The 25,631-nt window shown below is 46.1% G+C and overlaps 1 protein-coding gene and 1 long non-coding RNA gene across 2 annotated transcripts in view; one reads left to right on the top strand and one right to left on the bottom strand.

The window, feature by feature from the left end:
- LOC140203186 (extracellular serine/threonine protein kinase FAM20C-like) overlaps positions 1-25,631 on the bottom strand; it is a 118,451-nt gene that overhangs the window by 66,978 nt on the left and 25,842 nt on the right. The window contains exon 3 of the mRNA XM_072269103.1: positions 7,558-7,636. Coding sequence (XP_072125204.1) covers positions 7,558-7,636 — 79 coding nt within the window. The remainder of the gene's footprint in view (positions 1-7,557; positions 7,637-25,631) is intronic.
- Positions 11,083-25,345, top strand: LOC140203187 (uncharacterized). Its single transcript, XR_011887322.1, has 3 exons — positions 11,083-11,319; positions 22,998-23,129; positions 25,172-25,345. It is a non-coding gene; the product is annotated as an uncharacterized lncRNA (long non-coding RNA).

The raw sequence follows: 25,631 nt of genomic DNA on the forward strand, positions 1-25,631 counted from the left end.
CTGTTGCTCTTGCTGCACGCTTGAGTGCTCGGTGGTGGGTGCAGATGATTTTTTTTTTGCCGGTGGGGGGAGGGGGGATCAATGCTTGCTGCTGCTTACACGCGGGAGGGAGGGGAGCTGGGGGGGGGACTTTCGGGTTCTAACATCTAACTGTCATTCATTCTTTGGGGCACTCCTCTGTTTTCATGGATGGTTGCGAAGAAAAAGCATTTCAGGATGTATACAGTATACATTTCTCTGACATTAAATGTACCTTTGAAACCTTTGAAAGCACTAGATCCCTTTTCACTATAATACTGTAAGGTTGTGTTGCTGTAATCACGGAATAACGTTCCTTCGGATAAAGGAAAGTGTCGGTGAAGTGTTAGGAGAAAGTCGGGGAGAATGCGCGGAGAATAGGGACAGTGTAGGATTGGTTTGGTTTGGTTAGCTTTATTATTGTCACATGTACTGAGATACAATGAAAAGCTTGTCTTGCATATTGTTCATCCAGATCAGATCATTGCATGGTGCACTGAGGTACAACAAGGCAGAACAATAACAATGCAGAATAAAGTGTAACAGCTCCAGAGATGAATGGAAATGGATGGCTGATGGTCAGGTCGGACTCGATGGGCCAACGGCCTGTTTCTGTGTTGGACCTCTCTCTGCACTCCCCCAATCTCCCCTCCCCTTTGCTCCTCCACGCAGTGCCAGTACCAGGTAGGATATCTTTCTCTAATCTGCGCCACCAGCAGTCGATAAGCCAAGGCTGGACGGGAGCCAAGACAGGAGAGGGAGAGCAAACAGGGAGCAGGGAGCGAGGAAGCAAAGAAAACAAAGACGCGAAGGTTAAAGTGATCACCAGCCTGCGTCATGGCGCAAATATGCTGACGTTGTATCATCGGAAATTTACGCGTTGGGTCACTTTAGCTGATACACTCTGACGATGTATATGCTTCTCACAAACGAATGATTAATTTATTCATCAGCTTCTCTAACTTCTGATCATTTCACCCCCCCCTTCCCCTTCCTTCTTTTTCCATTCCCAGTCTGACTCCCCTCCCACCCCTTCTCTTCACCTCACCTGCCCATCTGAGGCCCCTCCTCCTTTCTTTTCCCCCATGGTCCGCTCTCCTCACCTATCAGATTCCTTCTTCTTCAGCCCTTAAACCTCTTCCACCTATCACCTCCCAGCTTCTCACATCACCTCCTCCTCCACCCACCAACCTTCCCTCTCACCTGGCTTCACCTGCCAGCTTGTGCACTTTCCCCGCCCCCTACCTCCTTATTCTGGACCGCTCCCCCTTCCTTTCCAGTCTAGAAGCTTCTACTGTTGACTCCTCTCATAGATGCTGCCTGACTTGCTGCGTTCCTCCAGCATTTTGTGCTTGCTTATAGCATTTGTAGAATCTCTTGTATTTATGATTCGTGCCTCTACAGTTCACAGGACATCCACTCCGGAAGCGGTGTGAAGCCCCTCACTGTCTCACCGCAGGGTCTGCAGTATTTCAGAGCTCAGCCTGTAAATGGGGCACAGCAAGTGTCCGCAGACAGTGGGTCACCCCTTTGCAGATGGCCGTCCTTTACCGCTAGTGTCAGGGATCACTGAGACGTAACATTAGCCCAGTTCTTTGTCTGAGCACAGAAGCTGTCAGTTCTGCTACGTTCTCTCTCCAAGCAACTGCTGTGTTCTGCATTTCATTTTCTTTTTTCTTTTTTCTCCTCCCTCTCCCTCCTCCTCCCCACCCAATTGTGTCACCTGGACCCTCGGTCTCCACCCTCTCATAGACAAGCTTCTCTACCCTTCCTCACATCCTAAGGACACCTGTCTCCTCACGTTTCCAGTCGGAGTCACGCACAGCACGGAAACAGACCCACTGCACCCAGTGGCCTGACGAAGCATCATCCATCTGAAACGTTAAATCCGTTTCGACCTCCACTGTTCCCCCTAAGCTGCGTGGGCACACGGCCACGCAGTAACTGAAATGTTCCCGCGCACATAGCCTTTGTGACCGCCCGGCTGGAATTTTATTTAATATAATACTTTATTAAAGAGCTGTGCGGTTTTCAGACTGCTCAGAGCAGCTGTAGGGAAAAATTAGAGGGAACGTTGGTGCTGCCTGACCTGATGAGTGTTTCAGCATTTTCTAGATTCTAGAAGACTTCTCTTTGTGATCTGGAGATCTTTAAGAAGAGGTGCCTCAAGAAAGTGGTATCAATCCCCAAGGACTCTCAACAACCAGGTCATGCCCTCTTCTCATTACCACCATCGGGGAGGAACACAGCAGCCTGAAGATCCACACGTACTCATCCCCACACCACACAATACATGGAATCTGCATTGGCCACCAATAGACAATCTCCTAAAAGTACATCACACCCGACCAGACTGATCACATTATCCTCTCCCCCTCTGCCATCAAATTCCTGAATGGCCTATCAACACTACCACATTATTCCTTTTGTTTTACACTATTTATTTGTGTCGTTTATCATAATTTTGTACTTTTATATTGTACAGCTGCCACAAAATAACAAATTTCATGCCATACAGTGGACGTCAGTGTTAACTAATCTGATGCTGAACGAAACATTCATGCCGGCACAACATGACTTGCCAACTTTTACACTCAATGTCCTGACCATTGATGGCAAGCTTGCCGTGTGCCTCCTTTACCACACGATCAATGTTTGTTGAGAGCTTTGCATGGGGCCAGCAACGCCATCCTGCAAAAGCCCAGAATGATAGAAGCTTCAAAGACCTCGTCCATGGTAGAGGGAGGATCTTCGCCTGGGGCATGGGCAACACCTTCAAAGATTCAAAGTGCATTTATTATCAAAGTATGTATGTAGTGTACAACCCTGAGACTTGTCTTCCCTCAGATAACCATGAAACCTGTTCAAAGAAAAACATCAAACCCCCAGCGCACAAAAAACAAATCGTGCAAATGCTAAAAAAAAACGAGCAAAAAACACATTATAAAACATCAAGACCATAAAGTCATCGACAGAGTCCAGGCATATTCGGTTCAGTGCAATCTAATGCTATGTAGTTCATTGTCTGCAGGCTGTAAAGCCATTCTGGCCCGATCAAAATCGCACAAAATAGCAACAAAGAAAAGGAGCGACTGGAAATCAGAAATGCGTCATTCCGTGAACTACAGAGTCCAATCCACAAACAGCGTCGATTAAACCTTGCCCAAGACCCAGACCTCCGGCACCAACCTCTAGCAGCATCCAGTGAGAGGGAAAGAGAGAGAGAGAGAGAGACCACTCATGTGCAGGGAACTTCCTCTGGGAACAGCGGGCAAGTAGGAGAGAGACCATCACATGCAGACCCCTTCCTCCAGGATCAGCAAGTGAGAGGGAGAGAGAGAGAGAGAGAGAAACTGGACACACGCAGGTAGACGGTGCTGAATAACCGCCTGCCTTCCGCTTTCGTCCTTGTTGATTTCAATCTTCCTTGACGCATCAGTCGGCAAGAAATGGAGTCGATCATGGGCTCACGCTCCATCTCCAGGCTCCTGAGCCTCGCGAACTTGAAAGACTGGCCCGGGACAGAGGACTCTGGTGAGCTGCCACCAACAGCCATTGCCCGGTAGGGGCGATGGGCTTATGTGTGTTGCTCTGGCCAGGGAGCCTTGCACACCAAAGTTAGTTGCCGGGACTTGAGAAACTGAGTTACAGAGAAAGGTTGAATAACTTAGGACTTTATTCCCTGGAGCGTAGGAGAATGAGGGGAGATTTGATAGAGGTATATAAAATTATGATGGGTATAGATAGAGTGAATGCAAGCAGGCTTTTTCCACTGAGGCTAGGGGAGAAAAAAAAGAGGACATGGGTTAAGGGTGAAGGGGGAAAGGTTTAAAGGGAACATTAGAGGGTGCTTCTTCACACAGAGAGTGGTGGGAGTGTGGAATGAGCTGCCAGATGAAGTGGTAAATGCATGCTCACTTTTAACATTTAAGAATAAATTGGACAGATACATGGATGGGAGGTGTATGGAGGGATATGGTCCAGGTGCAGGTCAGTGGGACTGGGCAGAAAAATGGTTCGGCACAGCCAAGAAGGGCCAAAAGGCCTGTTTCTGTGCTGTAATGTTCTATGGTTCTATGGTTAGAAGTTGCAGACAGTAATTATTCACTGCATAGTCAAAGATTTTGCTCACATGCACCCCAGGTATTTTTTTCTTAAAATTTTAAATCTTTTCCCCAATGATTCTTGGACCATCTGCTGATGGAAATAGCGCTATAAGGCCATAAGATATAGGAGCAGAATTAGGCCATTCAGCCCATCGAATCTGCTCCGCCATTCCATCATGGCTTATCCTGATCTCACTCAATCCCATACACCTACGTAGGAGAGGCAACAGACAGCAGATGTGGGAACCTGGAGCAAGAAACTTCTGGATATCTCCCTGCGTCATACATGAAACTTCTGAATACCTGAACCATGGGTAATTTTTCTCCTCCCCCACAGATGCTGCTCGACCCACTGTGTTCCTCCCGTCCCGCAGATTGCTTGACGCTCCGAATCCTAATTTAGTCTCACCTCAGTAGCGTAGCAGTTAGCGTGATACTGTTACAGCTTGGAGCACTGGGGTTCAGAGTTCAAATAAGGAATCCATTTGTTGTCCCTGTAATTGCATGGGTTTCCTCTGGGTGCTCTTGTTTCCTCCCACATTTCAAAGATGTACTGGTCAGGAGGTCGTTGTAAATTGTCCTCTGATTTGGCTACAGGTAAATAGGTGGGTTGTTGGGCAGTGTGGCTCGTGGTTCCATGCTGTACCTCTAAATAAATATTCTTTAGATGAGAATCAAAAGAACTTAGGGAGCTTTAATAATCACACGTACATTGAAACATATTGCGAAATGTGTCAATTGCGTCAAACTAAATCATCGAGGATTGTACTCGTGGCAGACTGCAAGTGTTGCCAAGCTTTAGGCGTCACAGAGCATGCTCACAACTCACTAATCTTAACCGTATGTCTTCAGACTGTGGGAGGAAACCAGAGCACCTGGAGGAAACCCATGTGGTCATGGGGAGAACATACAAACTCCTGACAGACAGTGGTAGGAATCGAACCCAGATCAATGGTCGCTGGCGCTGTAAAGTGATTGTGCTGCCGTGCCTCCCCTCATCAACTGGCAGCATCCCCTCATTCCCATTAACTCTCTCCCCAGGTGTTATCAACACTTACACACCAGGGGCAAACACAAGAGATCCTGCAGATGATGGAAACACACACAAAATACTGAAGGAACTCGGCAGGTCACGCAGCAATTATGGAAATGTGACTACAACAACACAACACACAATGAAACAAACAGCAGTGACAACAACAGACCACAACAACACACAAAGTGCTGGAGGAACTCAGAAGGTCAGGCAGCATCTAAGGAAACGAATAAACAGTCGACGTTTCAGGCTAACACCCTTCATCAGGACTGGAAAGGAAGCAGGAAGAAGCCAGAATAAGATGGTGGGAGGGGAGTAGCACAAGCTAGCAGATGAAAGGTGAGGGGAAAGACAGGTGGGTGGGTGGAGGAGGTGGGATAAAGAGAGAAGCTGGGAGGAGATAGGTGGAGAAGGTAAAAGGGCTGAAGAAGAATGAACCTGATAGGAGAGGAGTGTGGACCATGGGAGAAAACGATGGAGGAGGGGCACCAGTGGGAGGTGATAGGCAGGTGAGGAAAAGAGGAGAGGTACAAGGGGAGGCCAAGAGGAGAATGAAAGAAGAGGGAAGGGGAGGAAGAAAAGCTGCTGAGAGTTAGAAAAATTGATTCAAGCAGCCAATTAACTGACCAATTTGCAGGTCTTTGGGATGTGGAATGGAACTGGAGTACTTAGAAGAAACCCACATGGTCACAGGGAGAACATGCAGACTCCACACAGACAGCCCCAGAGATCAGGATTGAATCTGGGTGTCTGAAGTTCTGAGGCAGAACCCTGCCAGCTACATTGCTCTGTAATTTTCTCACCCAGATGCAAGGCATTATGCAAATGCGGGCTTTTGTTGCAAGAAAACTGTGCAAACAACTTGGAACACAAGGGAAGCGAGAGTATTGGCTGGTGAACTGAATGGAAGAGTAATTGGAAGTAACATCAAAGGAGCTCAGTTATTGATGAGAGAGTCAGTGGTGACGCGGTTGGAAGCAGCAGCTTCAACGGGGACAACCAAAGGTGTTATTATCTTTCTTAAACGTACTTTTTATGATAACAAGACCCTGCTGGAGATTAAGAACTTAAACTACTGCAGATCTATCCCATCAATGACCTGCTTATTGGCGGAGAAACTGATGGAACTAGACTCGGTGCAGATCGTGCTGCTGCCCCTGTGTCAGAAACTCGGAGCTGGAACGTGAAGCTGGTTTGCCCCCTAACAGTGAGTCATTGTCTTGGTTGCTTTTCTTGTGATCGCAGGACTCTGCTGGACGTTGTTAGTGTGGAATGCTGCAAGTTCGATTCACTGATTTGGTGGTGAACGGTGGGAGCAGATGTAGGGGGGGGGGGAGCTGTGTGGCCGTGGTTGTGGAAAAGACTGGGCCTCAAGCTGTGGTGTCACCCGTTTGCAGCCGCTTGGCTGGTCGGGGGGGGGGGGGGGGCGGAGTGGTTCATCAGGGTCAGGTGCTCCACTGGAGTGCCAGAGGCAATATGGCACAGCATACACGTTGGATTTGGTGCTGCTCGGCTGAAGACAAGATATATTATGCTTCCCAGTGGCCACACATTTTAATTCCACGTCCCATTCCCATTCTGATATGTCTATCCACGGCCTCCTCTACTGTAAAGATGAAGCCACACTCAGGTTGGAGGAACAACACCTTATATTCCGTCTGGGTAGCCTCCAACCTGATGGCAGGAACATTGACTTCTCTAACTTCCACTAATGCCCCACCTCCCGCTCGTACACCATCTGTTATTTATACACACACATTCTTTTTCTCTCTCTCCTTTTTCTCCCTCTGTCTCTCTCACTATACCCCTTGCCCATCCTCTGAGTTTTCCCCCCCTCCTCCTTTTCTTTTTTCCCTGGGCCTCCTGTCCCATGATCCTCTCGTATCCCCTTTTGCCTATCAACTGTCCAGCTCTAAGCTCCATCCCTCCCCCTCCTGTCTTCTCCTATCATTCTGGATCTCCCCCTCCCCCTCCAACTTTCAAATCTCTTACTAGCTCTTCTTTCAGTTAGTCCTGCCGAAGGGTCTCGGCCCGAAACGTTGACTGTACCTCTTCCTAGAGATGCTGCCTGGCCTGCTGCATTCACCAGCAACTTTGCTGTGTGTTGCATATATTATGTTTGACTGCAGACTACTGCAACATTCATGGATTCAGGGACTTGGAGTATTTTTTTGTGTGCCTGTATTTGACCACTGTCTTATATGTGCTATGTGTGCCTTGTGCAGTAAATGACTGTTGAGACTGTGTTTTGTACCTTGGTCCCAGAGAAATGCTGTTTTATTTGGCTATATTCATAGGTATTGATGTATGGTTGAACGACAACTAATCTTGAACTTGATATGCATTTGATGACCATTACATTTGGTGGACAAATAGAAAACAATGAAATGTACTCACTTCATTGGTTTGAAGAGAGCCTGTCCGTAGTTTTGGAAAGTCATGATAAGTTTCAGCTGTGTGCCTCCAGACTTCATGGCTGTAAGGGGCAAAAAAAAAAGCAAGAGTGAACTAAAATGCATGAAGAGTAAGTTGCTATTCAGCAAGCTGAGGTTGGAAGAAAGGGAATTGCAATTCCATAGTGCCATTCACATCCCTTCCAGAACTTTCTTAAATACAACAGAGTATAGAATCACTAATGGAATGGAAAAGTGGTAGGTACGGCACAGTCCATCACAGGTAAAGCCTTCTCCAACACTGAGCACATCTACATGAAACACGGATGCAATATCCACCATCAAGGACTCCCACCATCCAGGCTATGCTCTCTTCTCCCTGCTGACATCAGGAAGGAGGTAAAAGCTTTAGGTCCCACACCACAAGATGCTCGACCCGAAATATCACAGACAAAATGCTGGAGGAACTCAGCAGGCCAGGCAGCGTCTATGGAAAAGAGTACAGTCAACGGGCCGAAACGTCGAGTGTACTCTTTTCCATAGATGCTGCCTGGCCTGCTGAGTTCCTCCAGCATTTGTGTGTGTTTTGTTTGGATTTCCAGCATCTGCTGATTTTCTCTTGTTCCTTGAATTGAATTGACTTTATTACTTACATCCTTCACATACATGAGGAGTGAAAATCTTTACATTACGTCTCCGTCTAAATATGCAATGTGCGATTTATAGTAGTTTGTAATAAATAGTATGTACAACAGGACAGTCAATATAGCATAGAAATACAATTGTATCAGCATGAATTAATCAGGCTGATGGCCTGGTGGAAGAAGCTGTCCCGGAGCCTGTTGGTCCTGGCTTTTATGCTGCGGTACCATTTCCCGGATGGCAGCAGCTGAAACAGTTTGTGGTTGGGGTGACTCAGGTCCCCAATGATTCTTCGGGACCTTTTTACACACCTGTCTTTGTAAAAGTCCTGAATAGTGGAAAGTTCACATCTACAGATATGCTGGGTTGTCCGCACCACTCTCTGCAGAATCCTGCGACTGAGGGAAGTACAGTTCCCATACCAGGCAGTGATGCAGCCAGTCAGGATGCTCTCAATTATGCCTCTGTAGACCTGAAATATCAATTGTTTATTCATTTCCATAGATGCTGGCTGACCTGCCAAGTTCCTCCAACATTTTGTGGGCATTGCTTTTGGTTATTTACCTACAACCATCAGGCTACTGAAACAGTGTGAATAACTTAATTCACCTCAACGCTGAACTGATTCAACTACCAACAGACTCACTTTCAAAGACTTTACAAATCAAGTTCACAGTACTATTGTTTATTATTTGCAAAATTTGTCTTCTTTTGCACATTAATTGTTTGCCAGTCTTTATGTATAGTTTTTCATAAAATTTATTTTCATTTTTCTGGTGAAATATACATACTTTGATATTAAATTTACTTTGACACACTAATGAAGAATCTTTTGTTTGTTGTTATCGTTGAAATGTCGGTAAATTTAATCAGTTTCTTATCATGTGCACTGAGGTACGATGAAAATCCATTGTCCTGCACACCGTCCATTTCATTACATCAGCCCATCGAGGCAATGCAAGGGAAAACAGTGACAATGCAGGATAAAGTGCTACAATTACAGAGAAAGTGCGGTGTCGACAGACAATGTAGATAAGGTCGATATGTGGGAAACGCAGGCCCCAAACTGTACATAGCAAGATCTAACAAACAACAGTAGACTAAGCTGATCCTCATTCTGAGCCCTGATATCAACAAGGAGCTTTCCTTTTGAAGAAATATTGATATGGAATAACTATTAGCCAACGGACTGGGGATCCAACACAACATTATACCATGGGACGAAACGACCATAAAGCCTAGGAGCAGAATTAGGCCATTCAGCCCATCAAGTCTGCTCCACCATTCTACCATGGCTGATTTATTAACTCTGTCAACCCTGTTCTCCTGCCTTTTCTACTTTTAATGCCCTATTAAAGACCCTATCAACCTTTGCTTTAAATATACCCAAAGATTTGGCCTCCACAGTTGTCAATGGCAGTGAATCCACAGATTCGCCACACACAGGCTAAAGAAATTCCTCCTCAACTCTGTTTTAAAGGAATGTCCTCTTCTCCACATCCACTCTATCGAGGCCTTTCACCATTTGATAGGTTTCAATGAGGTCACCCCTCATTCACTGGAATTCAGAAGAATGAGGGGTGACCTCATTGAATTCTAACGAATGGTGAAAGGCCTCGATAGAGTGGCTGTGCAGAGGATGCATCCTATGGTGGGAGAACCTAAGACAAGAAGACACAGCCTCATAATACAGGGACGTTCTCTAGAACAGAAATGAGGAGGAACTTCTGTAGCCAGAGGGTGGTGAATCTGTGGAATTCTTTGTCATAGGCAGCTGTGAACGCCAAGTCTTTATGTATGTTCAAGGCAGAGGTTGATAGATTCTTGATTGGTCAGAGCATGAAGGGATATGGGGAAGGCAGGAGATTGGGGCTATGAAGAAAATTGAATCAGCCATGATGAAACGGCACAGCAGACTTGATGGGCCAAATGGCCTAATTCTACTCCTATATCTTATGGTCTTACCCGTGTCCATGTCGTCTGGTTGTAGACTCTCCAACTACAGGAACTATCCTCTCCACATCCACACTATCTAGGTCTTTCAGTGTTTGATAAGTTTCAATAAGATCCCCTCTCATTCTTCTAAACTCTATCAAGAAAAGGCCCCAGAGTTTCTGGAGCCTCTCCAGTGTCAGCACATCTTTTCTTCGTTAAGGGGCCCCTAACTGCTCACAATACTCCAAGTGCAGTCTGACCAACGCATCAGAAAGCCTCAGAATTACATCCCTGTCCATTTTAAAATTAAAAAGATAGATTTTCATATTTAGAACAGGCTGACTCTGGCATTTTGCCAGTGTATATAATCTCTTATCTTCACTCAGTAATGATGGGAAAGATTGAGTTCGGCTGGTGGGCTTTATAAATATTACAGCAGGTTTTTTCCCCCGTCGTATGCAGCATATGATATTAACAGCTGACCTTAGGGAAGAGAAAAGCAATCTGTGCTCTGTTCTCTGGAGATGAAAATGTCATCTTTAATTAACTGGAGACAAGTTGGATATCCCTGCAAGAATCAGTGATGCAAACCAGGCAACTGAGAACAGGGCCTCCTGATCTGATGTTGCATCGGACAATTTATTGTTGTTGTTGTTCCTTCTTGCGCATGGGGCGGCATTTTTGTCAATCCGTAGCATTTAACTGTTTTAATGAGGGCCGAATTGCGAGCTCAATGCTCAACCCAGCACGGATGGAAAGCGTGCAAGGAGCCGGCAGGATTTGAACCCGGGGCCATTTGGCCCGAAGTCCAGTGTTGACACCACTACACCAGTGGCCAGCATTGGGTGATTTATTAACTGTACAAGTGGTGTTGGTCCATGACGCTAACTCTTTTCTTTTGAACAGAACCCTGTTCTCTCCTGCATCGGCGTTTACTTTGATTTGGGGCATCGGTGTATGTGTGGACATATCCTGCTGCTCACACTACCAATGGACACACTTTCAAAGAAACTACAACACGTTCACAGTGTTATTAATTTACTCATTTATTAATTATTATTTAGTTTCCAAATTTTCAGGTTGCCTTCTTTTGCACACTGTTTTCTTGTCAGTCTTTGTACGTACATTTTTGCTGATTCCATTGTATTTCTTTGTTCTACAGGAATGCCTGCAAGAAAATGGATCTCAGGTAGGATATGGTGACTGATATGCACTTTGATAATAATTTTACTTTGAATGTTTATTGTACTATCTCACTGCACTGTGTAATGATTTGATCTGTATAAACAGAATACAAGACAAGTTTTTCCACTGTATATATGTGACAATAATAACCCAATACCAATACCCCTGAGGTTAGGACGCGGGGGCGGAGGGCAACGCCTTTACCAGCTGTGACACTGCGCAGCCCAAGATAATAGAATGATTCTGGGAATGAGAGGGTTAACATATGAGGAACGTTTGTCCGCTCTTGGACTGTATTCCTTGGAATTTAGAAGAATGAGGGGAGACCTCATAGGAACATTTCGAATGTTGAAAGGCATGGACAGAGTGGATGTGGCAAAGTTGTTTCCCATGATGGGGGAGCCTAGTACGAGAGGGCATGACTTAAGGATTGAAGGGCGCCCATTCAGAACAGAGACACGAAGACATTTTTTTTAGCCAGAGGGTGGTAAATCTATGGAATTTGTTGCCAGGGCGGCAGTGGAGGCCAAGTCATTGGGTGTATTTAAGGCAGACATTGATAGGTATCTGAGTAGCCAGGGCATCAAAGGTTATGGTGAGAAGGTGGGGGTGTGGGACTAAATGGGAGAATGGATCAGTTCATGATAAAATGGCGGAGCAGACTTGATGGGCCAAGTGGCTGACTTGGGCTGCTTTGTCTTATGGTCTTATGGTCTTAATATAGGTTAGAAGTCAAGATGGCGTCCCCTTTTGCTCCGGCCCAGGGCAGTGTGGGTTGGCAGATGGAACATGATGCATAGGAAGTGCAGAGGTTAGCTGATTAGTCCAGGTGTCAAAGATTATGGAGAGAAGGCAGGAGAATGGGGTTGAGAGGGATAATAAATCAGCCATAGCTGAAGGTAGAACAGACTCAATGGGCCGAATGGCCTAACTCTGCTCACCTTATTTGTCACATGTACATCGAAACATACAGTGAAATGTGTCATTTGTGTCAACGACCAACACAGTCGGGATGAGTTGGGGGGGCAGCCCGCTTAGGTTTTCACACTTTTGATACCAACCTGTGACCTCTAACACTAACCTGGATGTCTTTGAAGTGTGTGAGGAAACCCCAGCCACCATGCGGTCATGGGGAGAATGTATAAACTCCTTACAGGTAGCAGATTGGGTGGCAGGGTGAAGACAAGTCCCTACCAAAAGGGGTGTAAGTCACACCTTCCCTCCGCTAACCTGCAGGTAACTCTTGGGCAAGGTGTAGCACCTGCTTAACCACCCCCACCCCACCTCTGATCAAGGTCCTGTGAAGCCATGGGAGTAGGCAGTGGATGATCGTATGACATGGCACAGGGAAATCCAGGTTATGCAAATACTGATGCCAGGCAGACAATCTCTGAAGAGTATTGATAATGGCTGGGGTCACCCGTCTTGTAAAGACACAGCGCAGAAGGCGGCAATGGCAAACCACTTCTGCAGAAAAATTTGCCAAAAACATCATGGTCATGGAAAGACCATGATTGTCCATGTCATATGACATGGCACATAATGATGATGTCATACGACACAGCACATAATGATGATGATGACAGACAGCAGCGGAACTGAACCCCAATCTTACAGCTGGTGCTTCTGTGTAGCCTTTGTGTTCAGTTTTTTGGAGTTCAATAAATGAGTTGTTATAGTTTTTTCTTAAACATAAAATGCCTCCTGTAGTTTTATTTGTGAAAACCTACAGTGCAAACCCCTCACAGACAGCATCTGAACCCAGGACTCTGCTAAATAAGGATACAGCAGCTCTGCTAAAATATTCACAGATAACAACCATACTCTGTATAAAAAAAAGACCTCATCCCACAGATCCTCTTTAAAACTCCTCCCTCTCATCTTACAGCTCTGCCCTCTTGTTTTTAATAGCCCTAGCATGGGAGGGATTGTGACTACTCTCTCCATGTCTCTCACAATTTTATATACAGTCCTGTGCAAAAGTCTTAGGCACGTATAGTCTGCTGAGGTGCCCAAGGCTTTTGCACAATACTAACCATTCTGGGACAGCTTGCTCACCCTTGGTCCCTACTGGGCACTCAGCTCTCACCTGTGGCTCCAAGTAGCTCCCAGACTGGGCGGATGAGATCTACAGCGAGATCCAAGGGCCAGGAGCACAGTTCTGCAACGCTCCGTGGAGAGCGAAGAGCATGACAAGGCTCAGACGATATCATGGTCATCCACTGCCACCAGGGAAGACCCCAGTTTGTGACACTTGTTCGTACCACTGAACCTGGAATTCCGAGGTTGAGAGGGGGGAACTGCCCCAGGGCAACAGCTTTTCTACTTTAAAAACTCTCCTGCACAAGTCTCCTGTCATCGTCACACATGACAGACAACCACTGTAGTAATTTTAGGTATTGCACTGTACTGCTGCAAAAAAACCCCCAAATTTCATGACATATGTGAGTGATGATAAACCTGATTCTGATATGGGTCTCTATTGTGGACTGAGAGGGGGAAGGAGGCAGGGAGAGGGGAATCATGGTTGGGAAAAGGGGAAGGGAGCAGGAATCACCAGAGACACAACCTGTAATGATCAATAAACCAATTGTTTGGAATCAAATGACTTTGCCTGGTGTCTCAGGGCTGGGTGTGTCTGTACCCTCACCACTCCTGTCCCTGGCACTCCACCTCTGCCACCTCCCATGGTGCTCCACTGTTGCCATTCCTAGAATCCTTTGCTTCTGCCAGATTTACAAATACGCTCTCCGCTCCACATTGGCAAATACAGCACTGTGCGAAAGTCTTGGGCAGTCTAGCTACAGTGCCTAAGATCTTTGCACCGTCCTGATAGGTGAGACCAGATGAGGGGGAAGTTGGGTGGATGGGGGAGGAGAGAAAAAGTAAGCAGCCGGGAGCGTTTCTTCCCTTTTGTCAATGCTCCATTATTCTCTCCTATCAGAAGCACCTTCTCCCTTTTTCCATTCCTCTTCTGATTTCCCTCTCACCCATTCTCCTCACCTGTCCAACACTTCCCTCTTTTTCCCTTCTTCCTTCCTTTTCTTTTGTGGTCCACTGTCTTCATATTAGATTTCTTGTTCTTCAGCCCTTGAGGTAGCAGTTCAAGAAGGCGATATCCATCATTAAGCAGCCCCATCACCCGGGACATACCCTCTTCTCGTTTCTACCATTAGGGAGGAGATACAGGAGCCTGAAGGCACACACTCAATGTTCTAGGAATAGCTTTTTTTTAGATTATGAAGACACGCAGTCCTCTTTTATTGTCATTTAGTAATGCATTCATATTTCCTCCGGTGTGATATCACAAAACACAGGACAGACCAAGACTGGAAAAACTAACAAAACCACATAATTATAACATATAGTTACAACAGTGCAACAATACCATAACTTGATGAAGAACAGTCCATGAGCACAGTACACAGTTCAAAGTCTCTCAAATGTCCCACATCTCACGCAGACGGGAGAAGGAAGAAAAACTCTCCCTGCCATGCCGACCACAGTCCGACTCTGAGTCATCCAAAAACTTCGAGCTCTGATCAGCTCTCCGACACCGAGTACTGAGTGCCATCTCTGTCCGAATGATTTGACCTCAATCTCGGTCGCCAACAGCAGGCAAAGCCGGGGATTTGCCCTCCACTGTCAGATTTCTGAACAGACAATGGACCCATGAACACTCCCTCATTATTTGTCTTTCTGCACTATGTATTTCATTTTGTGACTTGTAAGTTTGAGGCTGTATTGCACTGCACTACTACTGCAAAATAATACATTTCTTGTCACGTGTTAATGATAATAAATTATGATTCTGAGATGGTTGTTGTTTTTTACTTTACGCTACGTGACAGGTATCTACCTAAATGCTGCCTGGGCTTAGTTGTGGGACCATCTGCTCCTTTTGGCATTCATACCTGGCAGAGCAGGCAACCAAGCATGCCAACAGAAGCTATATTCGGGAAGTACAGCATGGATGGAAGTTTGGCTGACTGGCAGGAGACAAAAAGTGAGAATAAACGAGGTCTTTTCTTGTTGGCTGCCAGTGACTCGTGGTGTTCTGCAGGCATCGGTAATTGGGATCGCTTCCTTTTGCATCTCCTGTCAATGGTTTGGATGACGGAATTGATGGCTTTGTGGCCAAGTCTGCAGACGATACAAAGGCAGGTGGGATAGACAGCTGCTGTTGAGGAAACACAGAAAATGGGCAAAGAAATGGAAGGTGGAATATAATGTGGGGTAGTGTACGTTCATGCTCTTTGGTGGAAGGAATAAGGACATTGACTATGTTCTAAACGGGGAGAAAATTTAAAAATTACAGGTGGAAGGGGACGGGAGGCCTTCTGCAAGATTCCCTAAAGGGAAACTTAAACTGGTTCAGTCAGTGGTAAGGAAGGCAAATGTAATGTTAGCATTCATTTCAAGAGGACTAGAACATAAGAGCACGGATGTGATGTGGAGGCTTTATACGGCATTAATTAGACTGCACTTGGAGTACTGAGAGCAGTTTGCACACACAGAAGTTCTGGAGGAACTCAGAACATCAGCCAGCGTCTATGGAGGGGAATGAACCGCTGACATTTCAGGCTGAGACCCTTCATCGGGACCCATGTGGTCCTGGGAGGAACATCCAAAATCCTTACAGACAGTGGCGGGAATCAAACCCCGATCGCCAGCACTGTAAAGCATTGCATTAATTGCTTAACACTACCATGTCACCCTTACCGAGGGGTAGGGAGTGAATTTCAAACGAGGGCTTCAATTCTAATGATTAGAATTGCACAGGTCAAAGTAATCTCTTTTCCAAAAAAAGATGTCACTCGCATGCAAGAGGATCACGGTCCAAAGTCTACACTGAGTCAGTCCCTAGATAAGCAGGCTCAATGGCTGTTTAATTTTATGTAAATAAATCTGATTTCTTTGGAGGTCCATCTGGGCAGGTTTCAGCAGGAGCTCAATGCAAACGGAAGATTCAAATATTACTCCCTCATCTGTGATTCACAATCTTTAGGGAAAGTACTTGGCTCCCAGCCCTACAAAGGTAACCTTTCAACGTGAGATTCATTCGCGCAGTTTACTGACGAAACTCACAGCTTGCAAAACATGAGGATAAAGGGTTTGAGAGCGCGTTGCGCAGTTCTTAAAGCTGGTTTGGCCAGCTTCCATGCTGAGCATGAATTTGTTCTGATATTGAACTCACTTCAAGTCATAGAAACAGACAGCACCTCAGCAGACCTTTCAGCCCATCTAGTCTATGCCAAAATGTTATTCTGCCCACCCCATTGAACTGCACCTAGACCATACACCTCTCATCCAAATTTGGCTTGCATGTTAAAATTAAACCACTCCTGCCAGCAGCTCATTCACCCTCAGATGTTCCCCCTTAAATATTTCACCTTTCATCCTTAACCTATAATCTCTAGTTCAAGTCTCACCCAAGCTCGGTGGAAAAATCCTGCTTGCATTTATCCTATCTGTACCTGGCACGGTACCACAGTGGTTAGCACAATGCCCTACAGTGCCAGCGACCCAGGTTCCAGTCCCACTGCTGTCTGTACGGAGTTTGCACGTTCTCCCCGTGACTACGCAGGTCTCCCCCCTCAGTCCAAAGGCGTACTGGTTGGTCGGTTAATTGTTCTTTGAAAAACTGGCCCGTGATTAGGCTAGAGTAAAATCAGGGGTTGCAAGAGGGCACAGATAGAAGGGCTGGATGGGCCTATTCTGTTCTATATCTCCATCAATCAATCAATAAATAAACAAATATATTTATTTATTTGGTATGCCTTCCATCATTCTTCCACGCTCCTGGAGAAAAAAATCCAACCTATTCAACCATTCCCTACCCCTCAGATCCTCAAATTCTGGCAACATCCTTGTAAGGATGTCAAGGGAGGCTTAGCTTTGGAAAGCAGTATCTCCCAGTGGCCACACATTTTAATTCCACATCCCATTCCCATTCTGACAAGTCTATCCACGGCCTCCTCTACTGTAACGATGAAGCCACACTCAGGTTGGAGGAACAACACCTTATATTCCATCTGGGTAGCCTCCAACCTGATGGCATAAACATCGACTTCTCTAACTTCCGCTAATGCCCCACTTCCCCCTTGTACCCATCCGTTATTTATTTATATACATACATTCTTTCTCTCTCTCTCCTTTTTCTCCCTCTGTCCCTCTGACTATACCCCTTGCCCATCCTCTGGGTTCCCCCCCCACTCCCTTTTCCTTCTCCCTGGGCCTCCTGTCCCATGATCCTCTCGTATCCCTTTTGCCAATCACCTGTCCAGCTCTTGGCTCTATCCCTCCCCCTCCTGTCTTCTCCTATCATTTTGGATCTCCCCCTCCCCCTCCCACTTTCAAATCTCTTACTATCTCTTCTTTCAGTTAGTCCTGACGAAGGGTCTCGGCCCGAAACGTCAACTGTACCTCTTCCTAGAGATGCTGCCTGGCCTGCTGCATTCACCAGCAACTTTTATGTGTGTTGCTTGAAATTCCAGCATCTGCAGATTTCCTCATGTCTTAGCTTTGGTACTAGTTTTGGTATGGTTTATTGTTGTCACATGTACGGAGATACCCCTGTGAAAAGCTTGTTTTGTATGCTGCTTATACAGATCAAATCATTACACAATACATTGAGCTAGAATAATAAACCAGTGACAATGCCAAACAAAGTGCAAAAGCTACCAAAAAGTTGCAGTATGTGTAAACAATATCATAATGGAGTAGATTGTGAGGTCAAGAATCCATCTTATTGTACAAGGTCCATTCAAGAGTCTGATAACAGCGGGAGAGAAGCTGTCCCTGAGCCTGGTGGCAAGTGCTTTCAGGATTTTGCGTCTTCTGCCCGACGGAAGAGGGGAGAATAGAGTATGTCCTTGTGGGTGGGGTCTTGGATTGTGCTGGCTGTTTCACCGAGGCAATGAGAAGTGTAGGTAGTCTATGGAGAGGAGGCTTGCTCCTGTGATGAGCTGAGCTGTGCTCAAAACTCTCTGCAGTTTCTTCCGGCCACGGGCAGAGCAGCTGCCGTCCAAGACAGGATGCTTTCTATGGTCCTTCGGCAAAAATCAGTAATAGTCAAAGTTCTTCAGCCTCCTGAGGAAGTAGAGGCGTTGATAAGCTTTCTAGGCCGTGATATCAATATGGCCGGATCAGGACAGGCTGTTGGTGATGTTCGGTTCGAGGAACCTCTGGCAATGATGAGCTGGGAAAGACCCGCACTTTGTCGGAATGCAGTTGAGAAAGACCACTCAGCACCTGGAGCTTCCTCACTCATTTCCTCATTTAGAAGAACATCCTCCAAGAGGACCACAACCTTTGGTTTGGAGGCTTGTGTCCCTCAGTGACTATGCTGGCTGGAGTCAGGGCTTTGTGCTTTGCTCTTGGTAGGGTCACCCATGGCAAACAGGCCAAAAGATAGAGGCCAGATCAAGAGTGGTCCACCGGTCCTCCAAGTTCAAGGGTTCAGCAGAGGACAATAACTCTAACTGGTAAGACAAAACTGTTACCGAAACGGCAATAAAGAATCCTTCTACATCCGAGTGCAACGGTATTCCTGAGTCTCCACTTGGGAATTGCATGACTGACAGTAATGGCCTAATTCTCCTCCTATGTTCGTAAGACCATAAGGGTGCAAAACTGCTCACAATACTCTGAGTGTAGTCTGACCAAAGCCTCAGTCATGTCTTCTTGTGGCTCATGGACCATTCAGAAATCCGATGGCGGAGGGCGAGAAGCTGCCCCTAAAACGTAGAACATTGATGTAGCATTCCCAGCCTTTCTGTCCTGTCTTTTGTCCGAACCTGGGGAAGTTTGGAATATTCTAACTAATATATCCACTGTTTTGTTGGACACTTCATAAAGTGCCGAGTATATAAGCCGGCTGAGCCAAAGCATTTATCAGTATTAAAACCTTCAGATGTGCCAAAAATATGCCTAATATCAATCGTACAATGGGCGGCGGTATGGAGATATGTCTCTATCAAAGGAGTTGTAAGGCGCTCCTTCACTCCGCTAGCCTGCAGGTCACCCTTGGGCGAGGTTCAGCACCTACTTAGCCCCTGATCAGGGCCGTGTGAAGCCATGGGAGCAGGTGGTGGATGGTCATATGAGCAGTTGGTACATATCACAAGTCTCGGTTATGTAACCACTGACACCAGGCAGACAATCTCTGAAGAGTATTGATAATGGCTGGGGTCACTCATCTTTTAAAGCTACTGCCCTGAAGAAGGCAATGCCACTTCTGTTGAAAGATTTGCCAGGAACAATCACGGTCACGGAAAGACCATAATGGCCTACATCATAACGAAGGAGCAAATGATGGTGATAGTACTTAATGCAACCCCAGCATTACTCAGTATTAACGAGATGGTTGCAATGTCTTATTTTTATTTATTTAGTGATACAGTACAGTAACTGACCCTTCTGGCCCACCGAGCCCGTGCTACCCAGTGTGACAAACTAACTTACCAACCCAGAGGTCTTTGGAATGTGGGAGGAAACCAGAGGAACCAGAAGAAACCCATGCAGTCATGGGGAGAACATACAATCTCCTCACAGGCAGCAATGGAACTGAGACCGAGGTCTCGTTGGCAATGCAAACGTCGTTACGCTTAATGTGCTACTGTCTCCTATCGTAAAGGCTGAGGCACAGTTTCTGTTTAACCGTCTCCGCTATTTGCTGGATCTGCACCTCCTCAACCTCCTTCCCAGGGGGATCGTTCAGGGTTCCCCTGGGCCTCTCTCTTCTTTTTATATAAGAAAGAAACTTACATTGTAGCAACACACACTCTGCTGGGGAAATTAGTGGACTGAGCTGTATCAGTGGGAAGAATGAAACTGCCTCCCCTGCAGAAACTGCCCCCATACCTCTATTACCCACTCACATGTTTTACTTCCCTATTACTTCCCCGGTACCCCTCCTCCTTTCCTCGTCCCCCTTCCCCTTGTTCCACTCTCTTCTCCTGTCAGATTTTTCTTTTCTCCAACCTTTGACCTTTCCCATCCAAATGGCTTCACCCATCACCTGCTAAACCAGGGGCGTCAATAGATACTGCTCATCCCACTGAGTTCCTCCAGCAGACCGTTTATTGCTCCAGATTCCGCCATGTATTACAAATTACATTCTACAATACTACAACCAAGAGGCGTCACGGTTAGCGAGATGCTACTACAGCCCAGGGCAGCGGAGTCTGCAGTTCAGTCCTGGCGTACAAAGAGTTTGTATGTTTTTCCTGTTTGCTCGTGAGTTTTCTCCCACAGTCCAAGGGCATAACAGGTAGCAGGTTAACTGGTCATTGTAAGTTGTCCTGTGATTAGACTAGGGTCAAATAGGTGGATTGCTGGGCGACAATACTCATCGGACTGGAGGGCCTGTTCCACACTGTATGCATGTATGTATGTCTGTCTGAATGAATGAATGAATGAATAAATTAAATAAATAAATAAATAAATAGTGAGAGAGACACCCACAGAGAGAGAGATAGGTCAATCGATAGATGATAGAGAAATAAATGAATGAATTGCCCGAGGGTTAAAGAGGTGGGTTGCTGGGTGGTGTGGCTTGAAGGGCCTGTTTTGTGCTGCATCTCTAAAAAAAAATCAATTAATTGACCAAGACAGAGACAATAACAGTGACCAACACAATTACTAACACAAACTAAATTAAAATTCTCTCGTTATGTTTTTTTAAATTAAATTGTATAATTGATGTTTTTGTGAATGCTGTTTATCTGACGTTCTGCGCTTGTGTTCTGCTGCAAGCAAGTTTTTCATTGCATCTCTGCATAGATAAGACGCTGTGGCCGGCAGTCAGTGAGCGGCGCAACGCTGAACCGAGCTGAACTGAGCTAGACCGAATACTCCTGGACTCGTGGTTTGACGTTTCATATTCCATGTGTTGTTTGCTCACTTTCTGCTGCTTATGCAATTTGTTCTTTTTTCACGTGTTGTGTGTTTGATGTTTTCTTGAATGGGTTCTATGGTGTTTCTTTGTTTCATGGCTGTCTGTGGTGAAGACGAATCTCAGGGTTGTATTCTATATACATACCTTGATAGTAACTGTCCTTTGAATCTTTGAATAAGACAGGAGCAGAGATAGGTCTTATGTATGCAATAAAGAACTCAGCAGCATCACCGGTAACATATACATACTTGAGCAGATGACAATAAACTCCACTTTGACCTTGACTTTGACTCATTCTGCTTCATAACCAGAACTAAGACTGCTTCTTCCCTGTTAGCTCCAAAACTTATTGTTCTAGGAAACTATCCTTATAGCTTGGACACCATCAGCCGTTCAGTCAGATCTGGGCGCTGCAAACAACTCGGACAAACCTGGACACCGCCGATGGCTCGATCAAATCTGGACATCGCAAATTCCATGACCACATCTGGACTGTACACAGCCTTGACACATCTGGGCACTGCAGAGAGTTTTAGCATACTTGGGAGAAGTCTTGGACATATTGAGTATTTTGAACATAGCGGTGCACTGCGTTGTGAATGCAACCCAGTGTATCACGCAAACCAATATCTTCTCCTTTGACCCGTTGCCTCTTCCCACTGCCTCAGGAAGGCAGATAACATGATCATGATCCCCTCCCAACCTGGTCACTCTATTTTCTCCCCTCTCCCGTCAGGCAAAAGATACAAAATCCTAAAAGCACTTACTACCATGCTCAAGGACAAATTCTGGTTTATTCATTATGTACCGTGTTGCATGACGTAGGCAATTATGGTCTTTCCATGACATAGATTGCACTTGGCAATTTACACAAGCGGTTTGCAATTGCCTTCTTCTGGGCAGTGTCTATACAAGACAGGTGAGCACAGCCATTATCAACACTCTTCAGAGACTGCCTGCCTGGCGTCCGTGGTCGCATAACCAGGACGTGATCTGCACCGGCTGCTCGTACGACCATCCACCACCTGATCCCATGGCTTCACATGACCCTGATCAGGGAGGTAAGAAGGTGCTACACCTTCCCTAAGGGTGACCTGCAGGCTAGCGGAGGGAAGGAGCGCCTTACACCTCCTTTGGTAGAGACACATCTCCATCCTGCCACCCAAATTCTACCCTGCAGTTATCAGACTTTTGAGCGGATCTCCCACACACTAATACATGAAGCCTCGATCCCCCAATCTACCTTATCGTGACACTAGCACTTTCTTTTCTGCTCACTTGGCACATTCCCTGCAGCTGAACACTGTCTTCCGCATTGTTTACTTTTGATTACCTTGATGTCATTCTGTCCAGACCGGATGCAAAATAAAAGCCTTTTCCTGTGTCATAAACCGATACTATACAAGAGCAGGATGCTGTGTCAAGGGTGACTACAGCAAGACTCCCGGCCAGAGTGATTGCGGCCGGACAACACACCCAGAGTGGCCACAGCCAGACCCCCGGCTAGAGTGACCACAGCTGGACACCACGGCCAGACACCGCGCCCAGAGCGACCACAGCCGGAGCCTTGGCCTGAGTGACCATGGCTAGACACCGCGCCCAGAGCGGCCACGGCCGGACACCCAGCCAGAGTGACCATGGCTGGACACTGCGCCCAGCATGTCCCCAGCTGGACACCTTGTCCAGAGACACTATGGTCTGTCACTGTGACCACAGCCTAACACTGTGAACAGTCTTCTGCACAACACACAGATCTGAGACAGGTTTAAAACTGTTTTCAGGAAATGTAGCAGCGAAAGGAAATCAATTCCATCGGGAAGAATTAAACAGGTTGGAAATTCCTTTCTGCCGGAGGAAGAAGTGTGAAGGGGACCTGAGAGGGGCGTATAAAATCATAAACACGTTTGAACAGGGTGAGTGTGAAATGTTTCGACATGCCATTAAAAACTGGAAATGGAATTCAGGAGAGTGTGGAGAAAGGATGGAACTCACTCCCACGGGCAGGCTGGGCCCTACAGATTTCTTACAGGGGTGTGGGGGTGGTGTGTTCAGTAAACACAAGGAGAAGGGAGACGTGGTGTTACAGGGAAAGGAAATTAGAAGGAGGCAGAAACACACGAGATTGTTGAGGCAAAGGGGCCTGATTCTGTTCTGCTGTTATCATGTGGAGGATAGAATTCATTCTTCAGCCTGCTGAGATTTGTTATGCTCTGGTTACCACTCAAAGGGAGTGGTATGCGCTGTGGGAACACAGCAAGGTGGGTCATTACGTGCACGAAGGGAGGCTGCACAAACTGACTGATTCCAAGGGAGGAGATGATTCAGGAAGGTTGGAAAGTATGACGGAAAACCTTAGCGCAGGGCATCAGGCAGAGGTTACAGCTGGAAGTGACGAAAGGCGGTGAATCAGAAGGCATTGATAGTGCTCAGTGTTTGTGGAATGTTGAGAGGGGACTGGGGAGGTCAACAAATCAGCCTGTTGGCTGTGCAGGAAAGGGAAGTGCAGTACAGCCATCTCTGGGAACGTTACCGTCCACCTCCCCATCCCATCGCTGCTCCATGCCTGTGTTGAGACCCCTCACAAGAGAAGGAAGGAAGTTAAAGACCAGTGGAGGGGAGGCTGAGCCAAGGCATTACTGGAGAGATGGGGTGACAGCAGTGTTGGGCTCAGGAAGGGACTGCATGGAAGTTTTGAGGTCAAAGCTGGGATTGGATGATGTTAATATTGAGCTTAGGGTAGTAAATGGACATTGAAAGTCTTGGACACAGGCAGGGACTTGTGTGCAGGTTGGACTCTGGGCAGTGATTGGACATGAACTTGTGACACATATCAACCATAATTTAGCTGACTGGAAGGACGGCTCGAAGGCCGAACAGCCATTCTCCTTTGAATCCAGATCAAGTTCATTGCTGTGGGCATAAATACCCAGGGTACAAATACCACGAAAATTAGCTTTCTGAAAAGCAGCAGCTCACTACATTACAGATATAAATTACATCAACTTAAATTAATTTAATTTATAAATTAACAAGAAATAAATTAATTATAGATTAACAATTCACAATAAATTATTAATTCATAAATTAATTTAATTCCCTGGATAGAAATGGCTAATACAGGGGGACGTAATTTTAAGATGAGTAGAGGAAAGTATAGGAGGGATGTCAGAAGTATACAGAGTGGTGTGTGCATAGAACACCCAGTTAAGGGCAGTGGTAGAGGCAGGTACATTTAAGGGTATTTATAGATAGACCCACAGATGACAGAATGGTGCAAGGTTATGTGGGAAGGAAGTTTGTAAAGCTGGCGTTACATTGTGGACTGACGGACCTGGTTCTGTGCAATAATGTTCTATGTTCTATGACTTGATAACTTACTCTAACATCATGATGCATGACAAGGTACATGACCTTAAAATCTTTACAGCAGTAGAGAAGAAGAAGAAGAAGACTAGCCCTTAACTCGGCAGTGGTGTTATCGGGGCACCGGCATGACGGTGTCTCTGTAGCAAGCTATTCTTGTTTTTACGAGGCCGAGTTGCTAGCTCAACACTCAACCCGACTCGGATTCGAACTCGGGAACCTTCGCTCCAGAGTCCGGCGCTGATATTATTGCGCCACCAAGCGGGACACAGCAGTAGAGAGTCAGGTTCAACTCCACCGCCGTCTTGTAGGAGTTTGTACGAACTCCCCCATGACCGCGCGGGTTTCCCCAGATGCTCTGTCTTCCTCTCATATCCCAACGACAGAAGGGTTAGCATTAGTGAGTTCTGGGCATGCTCCACTGGCGCTGGAAGCATGGCGACGCTTGATCCTAGAGTAGTTTATGTAGTTGGTACAACATTGTGGACTGAAGGGCCTGTACAACGTTGCAATGCTCAAGGTTCAAAGTAAATTTTGTTATCAAAGTACATATATGTCACCACATACTACTCTGAGATTCATTTTCTTGCAGGCATACTCAATAAATCTACAGAATAACAACTATAACAGGATCAATGAAAGACCACCTAACTAGGGTGTTCTCTAGAGTACTGAAGACCACCAGAATGATGAAGACAACAAACTTCTCAAATGCAAAAACGTGAATAGTAATAATAAATAAATAAGCAATAAATATCGAGAACATGAGATGAAGAGTCCTTGAAAGTGACTTCTATGTTCTATGCTCTATGCACGTGATTAAAAAGCAATAAAAAAAAGAACAGCATTCGTGTAAGGTGAGGAAATCTAGTCTGAGGGAGAATTAGGGATTCTACAGACAAAGTCAGAACTGATGGTAATTCAGGACAAGGTCACTGTCATTCTGTCTCCTTGAACCCATCTGCCAATCATCAGTTCCAGTCTGTCCATCAGCAAGATGTTGAATCAACCACGGCGCCGTGTCATTAGCAGCACGCTAACCAGTCCCAGTA

This window comes from Mobula birostris, chromosome 9 (genome assembly GCF_030028105.1).
Source record: "Mobula birostris isolate sMobBir1 chromosome 9, sMobBir1.hap1, whole genome shotgun sequence".
Classification (NCBI taxonomy): domain Eukaryota; kingdom Metazoa; phylum Chordata; class Chondrichthyes; order Myliobatiformes; family Myliobatidae; genus Mobula; species Mobula birostris.